The sequence below is a fragment of the Ranitomeya variabilis genome, chromosome 4, assembly GCF_051348905.1.
Source record: "Ranitomeya variabilis isolate aRanVar5 chromosome 4, aRanVar5.hap1, whole genome shotgun sequence".
In the NCBI taxonomy this organism is placed as follows: Eukaryota; Metazoa; Chordata; class Amphibia; order Anura; family Dendrobatidae; genus Ranitomeya; species Ranitomeya variabilis.
Window position 1 is genome coordinate 579,965,309 of NC_135235.1, and position 15,639 is coordinate 579,980,947.

The 15,639-nt window shown below is 39.5% G+C and overlaps 1 protein-coding gene across 1 annotated transcript in view; it reads right to left on the bottom strand.

Annotated features, from left to right (window-relative positions):
* Positions 1-624: 624 nt before the first annotated feature.
* OPRL1 (opioid related nociceptin receptor 1) overlaps positions 625-15,639 on the bottom strand; it is a 155,233-nt gene continuing 140,218 nt past the window's right edge. The window contains exon 4 of the mRNA XM_077252956.1: positions 625-10,662. Within this exon, the coding sequence (XP_077109071.1) occupies positions 10,139-10,662 (524 nt within the window). The 3' untranslated portion in view covers positions 625-10,138. The remainder of the gene's footprint in view (positions 10,663-15,639) is intronic.

A 15,639-nucleotide genomic window follows, 5' to 3' on the forward strand; every position in this document is an offset into this window, starting at 1 on the left:
AGATATTAAAAGAAAAAATGAAGCAAATACTGTTTTAGGCAGGTGAGGATATATGCTGGAAAGTAAGAATGCTTTTCTAAATGGAAGTGTTAATCGTTTATAGTTTCAGAACTAGCAGCAGTGAGTGAGATCCAGATACTGGTAAAACAAGTCTGGCTAGAAGTGGTCTTCATAGACCAATGGCGGTACAAAAACATACATTCGACTTGGAAACAAGGCCAAGTGACTCAACTATGACTGATAACATAACTGTGGTGAAAAAAAATGTCAGCAGGTTCCCTGGACTGAGGAGTCAAAATGTGAAATATTTGGCTGTAACTGAAGGCAGTTTGATAACCGAAAAGCTGGAGATCAGGACGATAATGAGTGTCTGCAGGAACAGTGAAGCTTGGTGGAGGATCCTTGCAAGTTTAGTCTGCATTTCAGCCAATGGAGTTGAGGATCTGGTCAGCATTAATGATTACCTCAATACTAAGAAATACAGGAAGATACTTTTCCATCATGGTATACCATCAGGGAGGCGTCTGATTGACACCAAATTTATTCTGCAGCAGGACAATGACCCCAAACCAACATCCAATGTCATTAAGAACAATCTTCAGCGTAAAGAAGAACAAGGAGTCCTGTAAGAGATGATACGGCCCCACAGAGCGCTGATCTCACATTATCCAATCTGTCTGGGATTACATGAGGAGACAGAAGGATTTGCACAAGGGAGATCCACTGAAGATCTGTGGTTAGTTCTCCAAGATGTTTTGAACAACCTCCCTGCTGAGCTCCTTCAAAAACTGTTTGCAAGTGACAATTTACCTAGAAGAATTGATGGAGGCAAAGGGTGGTCACACCAAATATTGATGTGTTTTAGATTCCTCTTTTATTCATTCACTTTGCCTTTTGTTAATTGATAACAATAAAGTATTAACATTTCTATTTTTTTATTGCAGTCTTACTGTTTTATGCAAGTGTGTAAAAAAAGTACTGTAGTTTCCTGCGATTTATGTCTACAGCTTCTTTGCAGATCTCTTTTCCGTGGAAACAGACTTCAAACAGTATGTAGTCTGATCCTGCAATAACCTGCTCTATATGATCGATAATTATTAATTTTATCGAAAAAACTGGAAATCAATGAAATTAATAATTATCGATCATATACCCGATAATGTGACAGACCGTTTAAGTAGTTTAATAAAAAAAGAAAGCTTTTGGATATTCAAGTTGGGCACATTGGCCCCTGAAGGATTGAACCTTGTGATTGATAAAGTGACTAGTTAGATGTTGGTCTGTTTCCTTGTTTTTATTATTATTTTTTTTATTATCTTTTTTTCTTATTTTTATTTTTTTATGATTAATTTCACTATTTTACTTATTTTTTTATCCTTGGTTATTTTTACTATGTTTTTATCTGGTAGGTCCCAGCTTTTAAAATGTTCTGGAAAATAAACAGCGCTTTCTCTCTTTTTATTAATTGTATTGCTATATTTGCATATGTAATTACAAGTGTCCTGTGATTTGCTGTCTCTTGTTTAAATACTGCTTCCCTTTGATGATTAATAAATGTCCACCTGAAGAAGACGGCCTATGCCATTGAAACGCGTTGTGGTTCACTCACATTGGTGCCTGAGTCCTTCATTCTGCGCTCCTGTGACCGGTCTTACTTCTATATTTGCAAATTAGTTATATGTCACAGATAAATGGTGTGTACAGGCAGGAACGTCTCCGGCCATTTCATTCTCCAACACCTATCCAAAAAAACTTGCAGGGACTCAAAAAAAAAAATTTGAAAATGTAATAACCTGCCCAACCCAAGAAGTAAGATTTTTATAGTCCATAATTAACACATTATGATACCTGAGTCTTGTCCTACAGACGAGTGCACACATGGGCGCAGAGCTCTACTGCGGAGAGGACATGAAAGCAAGGACTCTTGACAAGGATAGTTATAGGCGGTGGGTATCTATGTAAGAGGTTGATCAGAGCAATCTAATAAGTCCAAGGTGTGAAGGGTCAATGAGAAGATTCTATCTGAGAGTCAACGTGCAGTTTCCGACTTTAATTAACAGGAATACCATTATCTGCTTCATCTCCTACGTTCTGCTCCAGGGATTCTGAATTCGTCTCCTCGAACCAGAGCTTGTTAAAAAGGTAGCATGTGGCCAGATGATATAATGTTGTGGTTGTAGGGGGGTGATGTCTACCTTCTACCTATTCGCATTAAAAGACATCACCAAGGTAGATGGTAAACTAAAGGTTTTTTTAACTAAATATTTTTTTTAGACATATTTTACCTACCTTTTCAGCCCCCTTGTGAATGGAGATCAGCTTTGTTCCGGAACTCATGTCTGCTCATTTGGAACTCACCACGACCACTGCAGCCTGTGATTGACTGCAGGAGTTGGGTGACTGGAAGAGCACTACATTGGACATTGCTCCGATGATGTGTTCTTCTAGTTACTTGACTGCCGCAACCAATCACATGCTGCAGCGGTCATGTGACCAATGGAGCAGAGCACACAGTGGCCTTTGCTGGATCCGCGGGACTGCTGAAAGGAGAGTATGCATCCATTTATTGTTTTAAAACCATTCATTACTAAAAAATATATATTTTTATGTTAGAGAACCCCCTTATTTTGTAACCATATATTGTTTTACTTGTGGTAGCTGAATTCATAGGAAGGGTCTCTGTGTGCTATGGAGGATACCAAGCAGCTGTCCTTTTGCCCTCAGAAAGTAATTAAAGCCTGATCTGGAATGTGATCTTCACCAATACTGCAATGTAAGTGGAAAATGTACTTAAAAGCGTTGCACACCACCTTCAAACATTTTCTCAATGTGCCCAGGGGCAGAAGGCGGACCGGACAGCATGTGAAGGCTGCAGTGGATCAACTCCCATGGCTGCAGTGGATCCGTGATTCTCCTCGCCAGATGTTGATGCCATGAGATTCCACACATTGGGACATAGGCGCCATTCTTTACAGATGTAGCCATTCTTAAAATGACAAAAATATCAATTAAAAAGATCTCTCAGCACAAAAGAGTGTGCCTCGACACCTAACAATATAAATTCAATGCTTTTGCAAATTGTTGAAGCGTTAACTTTCTTATGTATTAGTTTAAGAACGGTTTCATCCATAGGTGAATACCCTCTTTTTTTGTCTTCTCACAATGGGCACATTAAGAAATATGCTTGAAAGTGGCATATAAGCACTTTAGGTCATGTAACTGGAAGAGGAGCACAAGAACATATCTTGTATGGTTAGGGATCTGGGGGATTGTCTATCAGTTCCTTAAAACAAACTAATTCTTATCTTTGCTGTAGGGCTCATCCGCTTATATATCCACCACAGATACCTGTCAAATAAAGTTGGTACAATTATATGACAGTAAATACTGCCAGCTATATATTCATTAAATCCTTTTCTGAAAATGTGCATTGCCCAACCCTCCGCCTGTTCAAAATCTTTGAGTTAGGTGAGCTCTTTCGGATGCCTCTGCTTAAAAGGCACTTGACATGAGAGCTGAACTTCAAAGGGATGGTTTCCTAGACAGGGGGAACAACTATCTTCATCAGTCTCATAGAAAGTGAATAAAGTGGTGATCATGCATTTGCATTGCCAAGTGGCGTAACTTGAAGCTTGAGGGCCACAATGCAAAATCTCCAATGGGGCCCTCACAACTAAGGCAGGTCTTTAATAGTAATAGTCTTTTCACATGGGGCAAATGGATCTTTGGAGACCCAGGGACTGGGTGCAATTGCTACCCCTGCACCTACTATAGTAATGCCCCTGGCACTACCCCTCCAAAACAGAGTCCTCAAGGTCGATATTGGTCCTACCAGCTGGACCATCAATCTATCACTTATCCACATGAAAAATGTTTATAGAAAGAAAGCCCCTTTAATTGTTTGCATGACCCCCACTTGCTACATTTGCACATCTTCTGTGACTTTCATGGAAAGGTACGTCCCACCGTCTGTCCTGTGTGCAGCAATCCTATTTTGATGATTAATGTGTGTTAGGACTGTGTCCGTGCCCTCAGCATTGGCCTACAGCTGCAGAAAACATCTTTATTTGTAATTGCAGGACGGGGGGAGGCATACTGCCAAATGTTGGTGAGTTTCCCAGAGGAAGAATTTCCGATTTTGGCTTAACTTCTTTGATTAAATTTGTCACCACTTATTTTCAACTAAAAGGAGTATCAGGTCTTGCAACACGTTCTGTTAAAGCCTATACTTTACGGAAAGGTTTTTGAATTTGCCAGGGAGGCTGGAGGTGAGAACGCTCCGCTGCCTCGCTGTGCCAGTCTAGACGTAGGATTTCACTGTGTAGAATAATCTGTTTAATGCTCGCGAAAATTGGTAGAGGAAGCGGCAAAGATGGAGGTGGGGGCGACTGAATGCGCTGAAGAGATTAATGGCTTCTGAGAATTTTACACATGAACCATCGGTAATTCTATTAACAAGAAAACAGGATAATTGCGTTCATTTGTTCTGCATAATATTAGCTTGATACATGTTCTTGATAAATGAAGCATAATTATTCCATAGAGGCAGCGTCTTATAAGCACTATGGTTTAGACAGTGACCTTGACAAACAGCGCGGATGCTTTTAGTCCTTTAAGTGTTGGCTTCCTGAGCGCAAAGCAGTTTTTTTTTTGCGGCTTTTATTTTAAATCCTATCTAGATTTTAATGTGACCTTGTCATGTTGAACATGCTGATCTATCTGCAGGCAGGAGGAGTAGATCAGATTGATGTATCGCTATATGGTTCAACCATGGAGAGATTTAGATTAAAATGGCATGAGAAGTGAATATCCACCCTTGTACACTATTTTTTCATATGCCCAGGATTTTGTGTTGGTTCATTCCTTAATATATTTTATGCTGATTTGACATCAAATTTTCTAATTCAGATCTTCAAAGTCAAAAGCCTACAGTCCCCATTAAGGGGCACTCAGTAGCTTCCTGCATACTTTTTATTCATTGATTTCAATAAGAACAAGCAGTAAGCTCCTAAGCTCCCTCTAGTGATGACTGCAGGCAAACAAAATTTTAGAATTTAAAAAATATTAAGAATCTGTCACTGAATGCTGGGAGTCACAATAGAGACCAAGGCTCTAGAGAGAGTGTGCAGATGTAAGAGCTATCACACCAATAAAGGGTATGATATACTACTTTTCTTCGATTATGAAGCCAGGCTTATAAAAACATTACTGTAATCACAAAATGACTATATCACCAAGCAGGGAACCAATCACAGTCCATTCACTGTTCACCTACATCATATTTAAAGAGGACCTGTCACTTACTCAAAAATATTGAGATAAATACCTTGCAAAAATCCCTGAGCTTCCCAGATTCTGCCACTTTTTTCAGTTTTGCGCTGCGTTGCTCCATTGCAGAGATAATCACATTTGTTTCTTCTGGAACACAGTATGTGAAATCTCTTCTTGAAGTCCATCTGGGCATTGTCACGGTCTTATATGGGGGTGTGTGCCTTCACAGCCAATCAGCACTGCCAATCAGCAGATGATCTATCAATGTCAGATGCTGCTGAGCTGTGATTGACAGCGTCTGCGAGGGAGGGGTGAAAGCGACGCTCCCAGAGTAGACTGTGTAGATACTCCCAGTTGCACTACAAACATAGATTTCACATAATCCTTTCCAAAAGCAACAAATGTGAATATCTCTGCGATGGAGCGACGCATTGCAAAAAGGAAAAGAGCTGCAAACTCAGGGGAGCTCTGGGATTTTTACAGTGTATTTTACTAAATTTTTTGGAGCAGTTTCTCTTTAAGGTTGAACTGCTATCATAGATATATACAGTGAACAGAGAATTACAGTACAAATATTATCTCAACCAATGAAAGCAGCAAAATTATGATACATTCGGAATAATAATTGGAAAACATCCCAACAATTCACTAGGGTGGTTTCTAATGGAGATGTGTAAAATATTGAACATATTTACCTTTTTATAGCGACCATTCCATATTTATCTTATATGTGCATTAAAGAACAAATCCGATCAGAATTAATTTTCTAATCCTTGACGTCATATCAAATATGCTAACTTACTTTCAATTTTTCTGAATGTTGGACCCATCAAGGCACCAGATTTCATATTCTTTGGAAAGTTTTTCAGTGCTCCCTGTCACCCCCTCCCCCCGTCCCACAAAGAAAAAGAGGAAAAACTATGTGACAACAGTTTTGAGCATAATTCTGGCTCACAATAGTAGCTGCCACTTTTCAAATTGAATGAGTTGATGCGTGCCCCTTGTGGAAAAGAATACAACTGCAATAATTCTCGGCATATAGACAAAAATATAATAGCTATAAAACTGCCCCCGGTGGACAATAATATAACTACTACAATAATACTAACCCCTGTATAGAGCAGAACTTGGAGCTACAGTGCTCATATGGAGAATTTCATTATCTGACTGGGGTTGTCCTTTAAACATATAGGCAACTTCCGGTGCCGTCAGGGATTTCCTTCCTCTTTAGTGTTTGGAGGGTCTCATGGTATACGCTAGTTCACAATACATTCCTTGGGTAAATCAATTGGCAATCCCAATTATTGTCTCATAGCGTCAGATAAATCTTGCTGCAAAATTAAGCACAAAGTCAGTGAAGACAAAAGCATTTCTGTATAGGTGAGTGAGGGAGCCCAGAACTGGCCGCGTCTCAGGCAGACATTCAATGAGTCGTTCTGCTAGCACAAAAATATGTGGGACATGAACCTGCATCCCGCAAAGCAGCATGTTAAGGTCACAGAAAACATTGGAGCAAGCAGAGGAAATCTGTACAGGAGGTTACGAAAAAGGAGAAACCGTCAAGATCCAATGCCGACCACTGAGAGACATCCACAAAGGAGCCATTCACCAAACAAGTCCACACCACACTCCAGACAGAAACACGGCTAAAATGACAATATTCTTAGCAATAAGGCACTCCTTCAAGCAGATTGCACTGTTCCCCTTCTTTTCATACCAAAATATATTACTTTTTTGTAATTTCTAATGTTCCCCACACTGCTTTTTTACAATAGATGAACATAAAATATGAAGGCTGTAAGATGTACAAAGCCACTGCTCGGTGCGGTCCAGGGTCCAGAAAGTGGCACGTGATCTTATATGAAGGCAAAAAAGTTCTAGAGGATCAGATACTATTGATTATGTGTGTCCCTCTTTGTCCTAGTCACCTACATGTTGCAGCCTACACCTACAAGTTGGCTGCTTACTCATAAAAAGCACCCATTGCCCGTGGTATAACTTGTAGTTGGGTCCAATAAAAGATCTATATTGTGGCTAAAGCCAAATGCCAATAATATTCTTCTATAGGTAAACTTTAAAAGGAATCTGTCAGCAGCATTTCTCCCCCATCTATTTACTGTATATGCGCACATAACTCTTCAAAGAGACGTACTGCAATAACTTTTGATGGCCAGTCCATCCCTCTTACTGAGAAATCAGGGTCTGAATTGACATGCAAGTGATGCTGAAGAACTATGGTAGATCTGAAGCCTCTGTTACTTCAGCTCTATTCTTTTCCCAGCACCACCTCCTTCTGCTTGATTAACAGCCTCTGTACTAAATGACTTCAAAAAAAGGAGCTGTTGGTCAAGCAAGAAAAGGCAGCGCTGAGTGCAGAATAGAGCCGGAGTGACAGAGGATTCAGATCTAGCATAGTGCTTCCATCTAATTTGCATATCAATTCAAATGCTGAATCCTCATTAGTGGAGGAACGGACTGACCATGTAAAGGTATCGCTGGACTGGTCTTTGAAAGAGCTAAGTGCGAATATAAATTGTTTGAGAGTGAAATTCAGCTGAGAGATTCCCTTTAATGCAGTGTAACTCCATATTTTAATGACCCCAATCATAGTCACTTTGAGACATTATATATCTATAGCTAAATCGCATATGGTATGTTATCCACTGCAAGCCACGTGGGCAATCCATATGCTTCAAAGTATATCATGTTCAGACGAGAATATTTTATAACTGGTAGGGCCATCTTTAGTCAAAGACTATAGCTTGGTCTATTGTCGTTAATAGTAGATGGGATTCTGGTATTTTATTGTTCTACTTGGAAACTACAGATGATTAAAGTTCAGTTTCTTTACTTAGGAGCAGTGAACATAAAATGGTTACTGCAAGAGGGGAAGCTCATTCTTAGCTACTTGGGACATGACACTCCATTCATTTCCCATTTAACATAGCCATAACCCATAATATTCCATAATAAATTATACAATCCTAATAAATATTTTCAAGGCCTCCATCATACACACCAAAATCATCCAACCAACATTAAAATTGAGGTCTGCAACACTCACTACAAACCCACTCAACTTTTGTCTATGCTCCAGATCATACAGCTATCTTTACCAATGCCAGAAGAGGTAGAAGTCCTAAGTAGTAAAATGTCCTATATCTTCACACCTTCTGAGGACCAGCAGAGCTTACAATCATCTGTACTTTGAGCATCACTGATCAAGGAATACATACTCTCAGTGGGCATTGGATCCTGGTCCATTCAGCATCTTGTAGGGCACAGAAAGAATTATCACGGGCACAATTAAAAAGTCAACTAGTTCTCTGCCCTTCTGCCCAAGGGACACTCTTCTTCATTTGATGGTTTGTTCACGTAGGCTGGCAATGTGGCCCGTGTGAGAAGCTCTATACATGGGTTGCTTCCAGAAACTTAATGTAAAGTCATAACTCTCATAAAAGCCATTTGCCTTTGGCTACAGAAATGTCTTTCTTTTTATTTTTTTTTTACGATTCCTTGCAGTCTGGAGCAAAGTTGAGCAAATCCCCAGAGATGAAAGGCTTATATTTTTGAGGCTTCAAATATATAGGATACATTATATATACATATACATAATGTATGTTTAGATAGAGTATATACATGTAACAGTGTCTATATACAAATCAGAAAGGCTTTAAGTAAGGGCAACAATAGGAACAACAGTTAAGGCTGCACGAGTGTAACGTTCTCAATAAATCAGATGTGGATGGATACAAGGGTGAAGACCTGTCAAGTATCTATAGAGAATATCGCCTCCGAGTCTGAAAAAAGGCTGTAATGAACTTTTTAGTCCGGATTGTGTTGTTTAGTGAAAAAAAATGGTTTGATCTTACAATTGTGCGAATGTAACTTGTCCAGTCTCGCAAAAAGTTGTGCCTTGTTAGACATGATCGTTTTTTTAATTACGGGTTTGAGAAACATCAGAAAGAACAACTTGATATAGGGAGTTCTATCTTTCGATCAGTCTAAACATTTTAAGAGAAGTTACACTTAGCAAGATGCAATGACACCAATTTGAGGAACGTCATTCAGAACATTGACCAAAATGATGAACCCATGTCTCTGATGTCTTCAAAATAAAGCTTCTGAATGATGGTAAAAAGATACTTCATGGATGTAGCTTGATTTTTCTGTCCAGAACACATTCATAGCTGATTCTTAGGTGTCTGTATGAGTTTAATGAGACAATTCTGGAAGAGAATTCCATCTGCGTGGAGGAACAACTGCGATAGGACATAAGACCATTACGGTTTTGGTCATTTATCTCAAAATGAATATCTTCCAGTTTCAGACAACATACCGAGTGCATGTGCAATATATAATTGTAATACATAACAATGTATGTACACATTCACAGATAACGAAATTATAAGCTGTATATATGCGAGGTGGAGGGGAACAAATCCCCAAAAGGTGGTTTCTGCTCCTCTGGAGCAAATTAACTTAGGACTCTTAAAAAGTCTTTGATTCTTGTACAGACTATAGTTAGAGAGTTAGAGTATTTTAATTTCAACAGGGAGGGTGAAAATCTGCTGAAGAAGATATTGCCCTCATTTTTTGTCTATACAGTAGTGAGATTTAAGTCGGCAGAACCCTAGTTGAAGTGTCTCTCCTCTGCTCTTATGAGAAGTTGACCAGTCCTATATTAAACAACCAATGGATTTCCACTTTATTTCCATTGTATATATGAATTGCATCCAAACGGAGGTGTTTTTTCAGTACACCTCCATCATCTTGGTCACAAAGCAGTGATTTGTGTTAGTTCTGCTTGTGGATTAGTCCCCACTTGGTCTACTTCTCCGCCCAACATGGGCAGTTCCATGCCTAGTCATGCTGGATTATTCGGTCCATCTGAGTTCTTGCAGGCGTAGGCAACATCTTTGGCAATGCTGCACATACGGTTGGACATTTGCAACTCGGTACGAAAAGCCGAGGGGAAGCAGAATTTCTTGAAGCATGCTTTAAAGTTCTCATCTAAGAAGGCATAGAGAACAGGGTTGAGACTGCTGTTGATATAGCCTAAAGCAATGCAAAAATGAAGTATGGCCACCTTGACATCACTGTTGGGCTTAGCTCCAAGGCTCTGCACTAGCACATAAATCTGAATGGGGGTCCAACAGATAATGAACACAGCTACAACCACCAGGACCAGCCTTGTAATCCGACGAAGGTTTCGGTCCTTCTCTCTTGACCCAGACAAGACTCTGACTTTTTTCAACCTTCTGATCATCAAACTGTAGCAGATGGTGATGATAAGGACAGGTATTACAAAAGAAAAAAGGAAAACGCAAGTACCAAAGACTGGTTCCCAATAATGTTCTGGATCAGGAAGCTGCACCATGCACTCAATATCTGTAGGGAAAGAAGACACAGTGTTATAGAAGACATGCCAGAGAATGCAGAGTGATAAAACTGCCTAGTTACATGCAAATTGCCAATAATTCACACACAATGGGCACAGGAAAATTACAGGTTCAATCGTCCTCTGCCGCACAAACACAATGTATCCAGAGTATCTCTGTAATTTTCTGCCTTAGAAATATTACATCAGTTTATACCTATTGATTTCTACTGTTATTGCAGTTTCTGTGCTTTTCCCCCATACCTTTATATTTTCAGCCATCTCTGCTCTATTACTGTGACTTGTGACTGGAGGATGATTACCTAATACTCTACATTATAAGGAAACCTAGTCTGGAAATGAATAAGACCTTCTCAGCTTTTCCACAACATCACAGTAAAAAAATCACTGTTGTTGCTTCTCTCTTAAAAATCAGCTCTCACCTATTCACCAACAACAATTATGTCCTTCACTTATAATCGCATTATCCAATTAAATATTGATGTTTTTACAATGGAAAAAAAGACCCAGAGAAGGAAAATTGCATCACTGAAAGGTTTAGCTTGAAAGGAAATGATCTGAAGGACAGACAGGGTATGTGTGCAATGTTTTCGGCTGGGGAATAGGGGAGCACAACAAATGAAATTCTGATGTGCCATTGGGGAGCACATTGGAGGTTCATCTCCTACCATCGTACTCAAAAGTGCTATAGAAAAAAACCTCATGAGTTCTTATTTGTCATCAATGGCCCAGTTGAAGGTGGAAATCTTCTAATTCATGACCGACACTTCAAAAAGTTATTCAATGGGTGCAAATATATCACTATATTAGTTTATAGCAGACATCTTCTATTTAATGCCGTAATCAAAAGAAAGCTTGTGCTGGAGAAAGGACTTCTTTCTTCTACTTCTGCAGTTTGTGGCTTGGTCTTAAAGCTCCTACACACATTAAAGAGTGTGTTACTGGCCGAACGATCATTTGACAATGATTATAAGACTGACACAGTAACATACATTTCAGTCAATATTGCCTATTATTGTCATTCAACCTTCCAGTTCATGTTCAGCGAGACCGAGTGATGATTGATCTAATCATTCTGAGAATGAACTGTCAACCGCCAAAGAATTTTATCACAGCCGGTTTCATTTTAAACAATGACCATCTGTGATTGGGGTGTAAAATGATCACTAGTTCCTTAGTTTTTACCTGATGAGGAACACTCATTTTGGTTGAAATCATTAATTGTCCTCAATTTTATCCTAATGTGTTGAGTGCCCCTAAAGACCTTTGAAGGACTGAGTATTGGAAAGGTTTACTTTAATGGTTTAGCTTGATCCTACCACTTAAATATTTTTAGTTTCAGTATGGATTTGGCTTTTTGGGAATGTTAGACATCAGTCCACATTGCTATCTAGTTATCAGGGGAAGGTGGGCTCGGGTGGAATAACAAAGAACAGTTGAGTCCATCTGAAACTTCAAGATCCAAGACTACGCTCATGTCAATCTGGGTCTGCAGTACAGGGGTCTTTCAAATATGAAGGTTAAGTATAATACAGGTTTGTTCTTATTGTCGGTATATAGCTATTAATTAGATGTTTTTATATCTTGTATGTTTCTTATTGTGTTGTATGCATTTATAATTTTCATTTTTTCGCAAACTGTACTATTTCACTTAGCCATTTTGTGTCATGGCCGTGGCCACGCTGAATGCAAGTGTATTGAGTGATGCCGGACACAGTTTAGTTGGAATGTGGCTAGACGTATGCAAATCACATACTTGCAGTTTGATGACCGTCCGCTTCTGGTGCTTGTACCAGAGAATCCTCACAGAGTGCAGTGTGCACATACCCCAAGGCTAGACAACCCGTTTAATGGCAGATATGTTCTTCTTTAACCATATTCCACCAAACATAAAATACTAAACACTTTTAAAAGACTAAATCCTTCAGAAAGATCCACGCCATCCTTATTTGAACTCATCAGTGAATGTAAATGACTTTGGAAGCCGGTTCCTCACTTGGCGACTCTTCTGCCAATAGCCAACTGCACATCACAGGCAGCTAAATCGAGACACTAATTCCAAGGTGATTAATCTTCACTTACTTCATTTTTTCTCTCAAAAGTCACAGCTACTGACTTAGGCTTGTGAAATATAACTTTAATAACACTCCCTGTTAGTAGAATGTAAAACCCTTTGAGAATGTGAAAATAAAGTCAGCACTAAGAAAGCAGGAGGCGACTGTCACCAACGACAGCTGGAAAAATAGTAAGCATAGGGACATGTTTGCCAGGGCTTGTTCTGCCTGGGCAATTTACTTGTATAAAAGAAGCATTTGCTCTTCAAGCGGCAGTGAAAGATGGATTTTATCGGCGTCTCATCTTGGTCCTCTGTATGTGTTGTGTTGAGCACAGCAGGGAGAGGACTCTACAATGATACTGGCTTAATAAGATCTTATTTCCCCAGAGACTGTAGTCTTTCCCCCACGTCTTGCCCAGATCCGGCAGTGCGACTGCAGACAAGATGCTTTTATTACCACCTGATGTCTTTGTTTTTATAAACCAGCAAAAATCAACGCTAAAAAAGGAAATACAACGACGGGGGGAAAAAAAATCCCAGTAATGAGATATCTACACGGGGATCTTTAGCCGAATCAACAAATACATATAGCATTAAGAGCAATCCAAAATAAAAAAAAGAAATAAAAACACCTCTAAATCCTTAAAGGGAATCTGTCAGTAAGATTAAGCCTCCTAAGCCGTCTATATGGGTATGCAGCTCATAGGAACTGAATAAAATGATACCTTGATATCTGCAATCCGATGTCTTGTTCCATAGAAATCCATGTTTTTCTTAATGAGTAAATGAGCAGTTAAGATCTATGGGCTGGACATAGATCTCTCATCTGCCCCTAGAGTTTATTTTAAATGAAGGGGGAATTACCAGTGTGACACATGTAGATCAGGAGAGCAGACTGTCACTCATTACATGTTTCACACTTAATTCAAAATAAGCTCTGGAGGCAGATTCTCAAGAAGATATATGCCCACCCAGAGATCTTAACAGCTCATTTAAATATTAGGGAAAATGAGGATTTCTCTGGAATAAGACATCATATGGCAGATATCAAGGTATACTTTTATTTATCTTCCTATGATCTACATGCTCATATAGATGTTCAAAACACTTTATTATAATCACAATCAATGATAAAAAAAATAGAACAGAGTATACCAGACAAACAGATACAATGGGGCTAAAAAGATGACAGAGGATGCCATCAGCATCAAGCCAAGCCCAAGGTAGGGTGTATCCCTAGAGAAGGTAATTGTATGCAAGTAATCCAAAGAGTATAAAGTGCAAGAGTGCAATAGTGGTGACAACCACTGACACACACAGCTATGCTAGCCGTACAATCAATAGGTAGTCCAATTCATATATTCCATAGCTGCAGTGACAGCGAATCTAGTACTAACATCTAAATGTGCATACGCATTACCTAGTGCAGATGGCAGAGAGCACACAGGCACACCTGTCCACCCCGACGCGCGTTTCGGTATGGTACCTTCCTCAAGGACAATCCTTGATTGTGATTATAATAAAGTGTTTTGGATTTCATGACTGCTTTGTGGTGCTTGAGGTTTCCTGTGATTAGTCTTGCAGTTATCCATATATTTCCATACTTGGGTGGTGTTTGGGTAGACATATAGATATATGTACATGTTTATTCCACTCTGTGACATTTTAAGTCCCCACCACCAATAATGTTCATCAGAATATTTCTTTATGCTCATATAGACGTTGTAGGGTTGATCCTACTGACAGATTCCCTTTAAAACATATTTCTTCTCTCCTTAGGATTGCTACAGAAAATAGCTTTGCTTTTCTACTTCCTGCAAAAGAGAATAAACTCCTGACTGTTTCACCAATTCTCTTTGGAGATGCTACAGATATTCATGGTGCCATTTCTTACAAGTGCAGTGCTAATCCAAATTCAGGCATCATGGACCTTTCCAGTCTGGTAATTAGTCTCGGTTTAAAATTTAAAGATTGCCACCGATATTTTCTTCAAAAGATGACTTAACTGCAACCTAATAAATATGCACAGGACACTGATAGTGTAGGTACATTAATGCGCTCGATGCTTGAGCATAGGGTAAGATGCTCACCAGCTTCTTTCTGCCCTAACATCCTTATAATTAGGAGCGTGACGGATCATTTAAGTCGTCTCCATTATACGAGTGACATTTCTACATATTAATCTTTTATTGTGCTGGTATTTATGCATAAGAATGACATTTCTGATGTGAAGGTGAACAATGCGTCTTATTAAAACTGTAATTTGAAAGCGTCAGCTGTACATATTGTGAACGCCAGGACACATCAATAAGTTTGCGCTTAGCATCTGCAGGAACGGCTCCTTTGCATTGCCTCAATAAAGTAGGCAAGTCTGCACAGAGTTGTTAAGCTTGGTGAAAAGAGGGTACAAGAACTGGATATGTTATTATTGGTTAGATTGGGCCCTTAGTTGCATTGTCCCACTGCTTAGTGCATGAGGCTCTGTGTAAGGTCGGGGTCACACTTTCGTGTGCAATGCAAGAAACTCGCACATCAATACCAGGCACTGCCGCCGGGACTCGGGACTGGCTGCATGTATTTCTATGCAGCTGAATGTTCCGCTCTCGAGTGCCGGCAGCAGTGCTGAGTATTGATGTGAGAGACTCGCGCGAGTTTCTCGCATTGCACATGCATCTGTGACCCCAGCCTAATAGGAGGAAACATTGCACCTAAGGGTATCTTCCTGATACTAGGTCATAAAAAAGTCAGTAGTAAATGCTACTATTGATTGGGATTGAAGTAGAAGAAAAGTGGGAAAATTTGGATGAAAAGTGGATTAATGGTCCCAATGAATCCAATACTCAGATGACATCTCTCTGTGCCATAATCATAAACTCAGTTGTCATTGGTAGGGATGAGACGACCCATAGAA